Source organism: Gekko japonicus, unplaced genomic scaffold, assembly GCF_001447785.1.
Source record: "Gekko japonicus isolate JY-2015 unplaced genomic scaffold, Gekko_japonicus_V1.1 scaffold2544, whole genome shotgun sequence".
NCBI lineage: Eukaryota > Metazoa > Chordata > Lepidosauria > Squamata > Gekkonidae > Gekko > Gekko japonicus.
In genome coordinates, this window is record NW_015169256.1 from 2,317 (window position 1) to 10,198 (window position 7,882).

The 7,882-nt window shown below is 40.1% G+C and overlaps 1 protein-coding gene across 1 annotated transcript in view; it reads left to right on the top strand.

Moving 5' to 3' along the window:
• The first annotated feature begins 4,141 nt into the window (after positions 1 to 4,141).
• The window catches only part of LOC107114905 (TBC1 domain family member 24-like), a 29,343-nt gene continuing 25,602 nt past the window's right edge, over positions 4,142 to 7,882 (top strand). Inside the window, exon 1 of the mRNA XM_015416511.1 lies at positions 4,142 to 4,268. Within this exon, the coding sequence (XP_015271997.1) occupies positions 4,142 to 4,268 (127 nt within the window). The remainder of the gene's footprint in view (positions 4,269 to 7,882) is intronic.

Here is a 7,882-nt window from a genome sequence, read left to right on the forward strand (position 1 = left end):
AAGGAGTTAACTATAGGCTTGATCAAAACTTCCCTAATATTTTGATATATAATACAATCGAAAATTACATGTTCCAATGTTTCATCAGTTCCCATCCCACATATACAACTTTTCCTCAGTGATCTAGTATATCTGGCCTCCATTATGGCTGAGGGAAAGGCATTGTATCTTAATAGGGTAAAAATTCTTCTATGATCCAATCCTTTGTCTTTTCAATAGATTGCTTATACATTTACTCAAGGTGCTGATGTTTTTAAGCAGTTTGGTTGAAGTTTCCTGCTTCTTCCCCTTTGCCCAGATAGTCACAGCTTCATGCCTATGGGACCATCCAGGACCCTCACCCGCTCGCTACCACTTGCGGGGGGTCCAGATCGAGTCCCTTGCACTGAGCTCCTCTTCGGGGAGCTCAGTGGAGTCCAGGAGCCCCCGAACTCCTCAAAAAGAACCAGTGATACGGCAGCTACACAGGAGAGCCGACCGTTCTTGCCGCACCAAAACCCAGAAGTCTAATACATCTGCAATTCCTAACAAATGGCTAGATCTCAAATTGCAGAACTCACAAGATAATGACAGTGCATCATTGAGTACACCCTAGAAGTAATGTTGATCATCTTTACTTACCAAGAAAATCACTCAATCCTAAAAGAAATCAACCCTGACTGTTCCCTGGAAGGCCAGATAATGAAACTGAAGCTCAAATACTTTGGCCACCAAATGAGAAGGGAGCACTCACTGGAGAAGACCCTGATGCTGGGAAACTAGATAATTTTTTTATTTTTTTATTATCCATCCTTCTTGTTTTTTGCGTCTTCTTCTTGGTTTTTCTGTTGAAATTTTGTTAGAATGTGCCGTAGTATGTATTTTTTTGTTCTCCTTCCTTTTTTCTCAGTTTTATCTGTTTCTGCTTGCCCTTGTCGTTCTCCACCTGTTTCACTCGGATTGTCTTCCTGCATCCCGTTTTTATCAAGGAAGTCTTCTGCTTTAAATATTGAGTTTATCTTTTGCCTCCTACCTTTGTACACAAAAATCATCCCTTCTGGAAGCAACCATCTATATTGTATTTCATTATCTCTCAGTAAGGTTGCCAGAGTTGTATAATCTTTTTTTTAATTTTTTTTTAAATAATGATTTTTATTACTTTTTACAAAATTTACATTCCATATACCTTTTCCATTGTATCTGATTTTTCGTTGTTTGCTTATCAAGCCATTGTTAACACATATTAAAGAGTCTTTATATAACTTACATTCCATAAACCTTTTCAACAAACATTACATCTGATTTTCCATTGTTTGCGTATCAAATCCTTATTAACACATATTAATGATTCTTACACATTTATCCTTCTCAGCCATTCATATACTTTAACCCATCTTTTATTAAATACTTCATCGGATTTATTTTGTAATCTCAAGCTCAGGTTGTCCATTTGTGCTAAATATTCCAGACTGCTTTACTTGGGGGAAAGATACAGGCAGAAAGAAAGAAAGAAAGAAAGAAAGAAAGAAAGAAAGAAAGAAAGAAAGAAAGAAAGAAAGAAAGAAAGAAAGAAAGAAAGAAAGAAAAGACTGTAGCTGCAATCTTCTCCAATGTAATTCTTTACAGTCCTGTAGTATGTTCCTCTTCTTCTAGTTACCAGTTCTTGGTTTCCTATCCCAAATCCAATCTCAGCACCTTCAGAAGCTCTTCAGAAGTTAGATCATGGGCTGTGTATATGTGTCCTTGCTGTGTAACCGATATATGTCCGAGCAAAAGCCAACGGTACCTGTAGTTCTTCTCTGCCAGCTTTTGTGCAATTGGGTGCATATTTTTCCTGGCATTTAGTATTTCAAAAGGAATATCTGCATAAAGCTGGACCAAAGTGTCCTCAAGCTTCAGACCTCTGTTCTTCCAGGCGATTTCCAAAAGGTTCCACTTAGTCTTTGTATCCTTAAGTTCTACCAGGATATCAGGTATCAGTGCTGGCTAGCCCGTTCAGGGAGGATTTAAATGGAAAGCATTGTTTACCACTGGCCCCCAAAGCTGTATAATTCCCTCTAACCACTCATTTAAAGCGACAGTACGGTCCTTGTTTAAATCAAAGTTCAGAGAAATTCCATGAAATTTTACTTTGGTTTCCCATGATTTGATTTCTAACAATATTAACTTGCTTTTCGCCTATCCTTCAAAAGTTTTCAAATCAGCTATTTCTTTAGAGTTCTTTTGCATGCCAGCAACCGCTGTCTCCGCCTTCACATGTACATCCAGTAACTTTTTGTCAACTTCATCCAACTTATTAATAATAGGAGTAATGCTATTTCTTATCTCTTCTTTTAAGTCTTGTTTGAGGTCTGTAAGCATCTCCTGTAAATGCTTTTTAGTTAAAGAGTCGTCTCTTTTCCTTTTACTTGCCCGAGCTTCTGCTTCCTCCATTTCCAGTGGGGGGGGGGGTCTTCATCCGAAGAATGTTGGCTTTCTTGCATTGCTCTAGGCATTGATTTGGAGGGATTCTTACCACCTTTTGATCCCTTAGCCTTCCCTATTGTTTTGGTAAAGCTGTGATATTTAAATTGCAGTCCATTAAAAAATTTTTTTGTAGGAGCTCGACGCAGAGGCAGTGTTGGGTGCGACTGCGCAGTCCTGCTGTTGCTCCACCCCCTCATGTCCAGTACTTCTCATAGGGATTTTTTAGATATTTTCTCAGTTGTCTTGATCCAAAGATGTTTATGTAAGCCATCAGACAAATCTGCTGTTTCCAGTTTCATCAGTCTTTTATTCAAATTTTTAATCCAGTCAGAAATCCAAACCAGGCAGACTGCTTAATAATTCAATTTAATATAAGTGACGGCTAGACCACCTCTCTCTCTCTCTTTTTCATCTTGTAAAACTTTAAATCTGACCCATGGATTTTTGCCATTCCATATGAATATGTTTATCTGTCTTTGCCAGTCTTTCAGTATCTTGTTGTGTATCTCGATTTGTAACATCTGGAATAGAAAGTTGATTTTGGGGAGAATATTCATTTTTATTGCAGAGATTTTCCCAAGCCAAGACAGGTTTAAGTTAGACCATCTCTTCAAGTCTTCTTGAATTTTCTTCCAAACTATTTCATAGTTATCTTGAAAGAGAGTTTATTCCCAAATATTTAAATTTTGTGCATTTTTAAAACCTTGTTTATTGGACTGTTATGTTTTGTGTTGCATTGTTAGTCACCTTGAGTGTGAGGAGATAAGTTGGGAAAGAAATGTTTTAAATGAATAAATTGATAATAAATACAGCAAATTGGAGAGACATAAAGCTCAGTTTAGATTCCCACCTCCAAGCATAGTCAAATGAAATAACTTCAGCACCTGCTTCTTTGGGTTAAACAAACTTCAAATGATAGCAGTATGCTCAGTTCCAAAGTGTTTGCCTTGCATGAATTCAGCTCATCATGATAGATCTTGCACACTAAAGCTTAAACCTTGAATAAAACTTTGTTGGTCTTAAAGGTGCCACTGAACTCAAACTTTGTTCAGCTCATCATGATTCTTAAGCACATGACCTGTTAACCAACAGAAGCTCTACAGCCCAAACCCATAGTAAGTTTATAGCAGTTGGACCCTTGTTTTTACACACATTAAATTGCATAGGGTCATTTGTTTAACACTCAGCATTCGCTGTTCACATGATTCTATTTCTTTCTCCAAATAGAAACAAAGGATCCAGCAGGAAGCAGTTTGAAAGCCTGCCTCTGTGTTTATGTTCATCAGTTCAAGGACGTGTAATTGTCAGGACGACACAAATCAAGCCCCCCCCCCCCCAGTACTGGCACCTCCCTCTTCAATGTGCTCATGTTTGTCTTTCAGGTACACATGAGACTCGTTCTCTTGTGACGTTGCAAGAGGGTACAGGTAAATAAAGTTTACCCTTGGAAAAATAAATGATCCTTTTTAATGGGTCCCGTTGGTGTTTTGATCCTTATCTGGCTTATTTACATCCCACTCATCAAAGAGGCATATGGCGGGCCTGGGTGAGTGAGTAGGTGGAAGGAATGTTTTACTGCTGTTTACACCAAATAAATATCTCCTTTGGGGAGGTGCTGGCCACAAAGGAGGCTTCAGGCCCAATAAATTACACACAGGAGCGAGCTTTGGTCAGTTCATTCAAGCAAGGACAAGGGATGCTAAAGGTTGGGCTGAATTATATCAGCCCTACTGGGGGGCCCACAGCTGATCTGGACAGAACTGTGATAAGAGCAAATTCTATGATGGATGATCTGAAGGAAGGCATCAGGGAAGCTACGCAAGGTAAGCCATCTCCCAAGAGGCCACATCTACAGAGACAAACAACTAAGTAAGCCTGACACATGAGAAGGGGGAATTGTACTAGCATTTAAGATTTTTGCTGCTTGCAATTCCAGCACATAACTGTGGGCCAGATCATCACTTAAGTGGTGCATCTGGGATGCTATGTGCTTGGAAGGAATGGTTACTTTGGTGGGTAACTACTTATAGTGGTTAATTAGGTGATGCAATGGACAGGGGTCTGAGTTTGGCTGCTGGAGACTCAGGTTCTTCTTGTAAGGGCTAAGACTCACAAATTGCCAGGTAGCAGGTACGTAGTATTTGCGGCTGTATGTGTGCACCGCAAGGAGCTTCAGCGCACACATTCACACGCATGCACCACACACACACACCCTCCCCACTCCCACCCCATCATAAAATACTGTGTATGCTTATGTTTAAAAAGTTCTGCAGAAATGCTATCGAATAAAATGTAAACAAAATAGATGATGTCTTGGGGGGGGGGTGAGATGAGTAATATCAAGTAATGGATTGAAGGTCATTGACTGGCGGTTTAAACTGTCCATCCCTCATAAGATCCTGTCAAAGAAAGAAACACAAAGCTAAAGTTTCATTCATACTGGATTCTAGCCACAAGCTAGGAACATATTATAATTGTAAATGGAATGATAAGCGAGAGTTCCTCTACAGTCAATCTAGATGTGAAAAAAAAAATATTCTCCATCCGTCCTTGCACCTCTATCAGTTTCTTTATATGAAGCACAATTTTTTTGGGGGGGTCCCATTTCTGCTTCTGTACCTGATGGCTCCTGCATCTACCACCATCACCTCCTTCTGAACAGAACTTCAGGTGAACACTGATCACTGCACAACTGCAGCATGTTGCTCCTGGCCTTCCAGCCAGAATTCTCATGAATGTGACAGGTGGGGAAACCATGATATTCACAACATGCATGTGTTTAAAGAATATTTCCCATCTAGCATATCATGCAACTGTTTCAGTTTAGTTTATTATTAGCCAGAGGCCATCTTAGTGATTCATAATGACAGAAATTGAACAACAGCCAGGCACACAAACAATATAAAAAGCAAACACTGAGCCAACTACATATTACAGAGTGATTATGTATTAAACATACATGTGTCTAAAGAATGTTTCCCTTCTAGCATATCATGCAGCTGCTTTTCTGTAGTATAATAGGGTTAGGGTGCAGTTAGTAAAAAGAGCTCTGCAGTTCTGACTCTTCCAAACAGTCTTTCCTGAATGCAAACAAAAGGAGTAAGGACAGTACAAACTCATGGTGTGAGTTTCCTGTCCAAATATGGTTTGGAAAAACAAATCCAGAAGTGCACGTGCTATAGAATGTACTGGTTTGATAAAAGTCTAGCAACTCTAATCCTTAAACACAGCTTAAACGAGGCTGTAGCCTTGGTGGCCCTGGTGAGAACAGGAAGGCAGGGTACAACACTTGTAAATAAATAATAATTACCTCTCTTGGGAATTCTTTCCAGCAATAGCACACAAATTCCTCCAGAGGGCGTGCAAATTCAACTGTCAGTTTGAAGAAGCCAGCTAGATGTTATTTTGCCTTTTTTATTTCTTGACTTTATTTCTTTATTTCTTGACTTTATTTTTTATTTCTTGACTTTATTTTCCTCCTACTTTTAATAAAATACAACATTAACAACAACAGTCCCTTTAATGGGTTGGGGGAAGAGACAGGGTTGAATGTGGTCATGTAGGGGATGTGGCCTTTTTAAAATGCAGTGTTCGAAGGAGCCCACAGGCAGATTCCTACTAGAGTTCACAGGGGGCTATAAAGCTATCAACACACACAAAACTACAAAGTGGTCTAGCAGCAATTTATGACAGTCTTCCCTGACCCAAATTAGCCTCCTTAGATTTATGGGAAGGAGCTCCCAGCATGTTTTGGTTAACTTATGCTCTAAGCAGAGGATTGTTTTGTTCTCAGGTAGTTCCCACAGTGCAGAACCACATTCCAGCAATATAGACCTCCCCCACCTTAGCTTTCTGCTTTCTTGCATTTCCAGGTATCAGTTATTTCGATCTCTAAAAAAGAACTCATGTAACACCTTTTATTAAGACCAAATAACCCAAATGACAGAACAGCATGCCAGCTGTCAAGTTCTCCAGAACTCTTCATCAGGCTGGATGCTTAAAGCAGGGTGGGTGGGGGAGTAGATTTCTCAAGCCATGAGCTTAAGGCCTTCTCTTGTAAGTATTCTGTGTGAAATACTAAGCAGGTATGTAGCTTTAGAATGGTGCTGGTGTTAGGTTGCTTCCTTGTCCTTCTGGGAGGAAGAAACAAAAAAAGGTTATTAACTAAAAGAAGAAAAAAGTGGGTGTTTTTTGGTTTTGTTTTGGGATGTGCATGTTTGTTTGTTTTTTTAATGGAATGCTTACATTGCTTCTGAAAAGCCAACAGTGGTTGATCTTTTGGTTGTTCTTAATAAATGGCATTTTTAAAAAAAATTATTTGGACTAATGCAGTTACCTGCAACTCCTTTGATATCTAAGTTTCAGTTCATTGATGTCTATGTTTTTTTGCATGCTCCCATCTTTTAAGAATTTCCAGGAACAATGTTACAGAGTTTTCTTTAGATAAGAAAGCACCAGTCAGCAGAGGGCACTTGCTCCCCCCATTTCCTGGGTCTCGCCTTCCCGCAAACTCTACGGCTCAGTACTTTTCAAGCTTAACAATCCCTTCCCAATGCAGAGCATTTATGCTGGCCAGACTCAATATATTTCCCTTGGCTGTGGTCACAGGCAGATACAAGGGTATCCCCTATGAGGCAAGACTCTGCAGATGTCTCTGCAAAGAACCTGACTCTGTACAGCACATCCTCTTAAACTGCCCGCTGTACACTCAGCTACGTTAACACCTGATTAGTCCTCTCCTTCAACCCTCTAAGGTTACAACCAATACAGGTATTGAATTCTTGCTAGCGGACAAAAACCCTGAAGTTACTGAGCAGGTGGTAGAGTTCCTGGCAAATATAGTCAGGGACCGAGAAAAAGAGGAAAGAAAAGAGGGAAGAGGGAAGGAGGCGGAGAGATAAGTAGAGAGAGAGAAGGTGTATCTGTGATATCGTTTCAGATAGATAAGTTTCTTACTGTAACTGTTCTAATTACTCAAGATTACTGTTCCAAACTTTTATCACTTTGTCCTATTATTATTATAATTATATACTACTAGGAAAAAGTCCCGTTGTAGAGATAAACACGACGATCTCTAGAAAGAGGCTCTGGGTCGGTGCCCTGGTCTTGGACTCAGTGTCAATTTGCTGTGGTGACCTCAGCAGGGTATAATGACACTGAGTCCACCATTTTCTCCAGAGGAACTGATCTCTGCTACCTAAAGAACAGTTGTAATTTTGAGTGATCTCCAGCCCTCACCTGGAGATTGGAAACAATGGTTCCCCAGAAGGGAATGGTTGGTTTGGAGGGTGGAGTCTATGGCTTTGTACCTGTCCGAGGTCCCACACCTCCTGAAACCTCACCCTCTCCAGGCTCCATCCCTCACATCTCCAGGAATTTCCCACCTGGAGTTGGCAACCCTATCTCCTTCCCAGCCAATCATCAACCTCCCTTTATT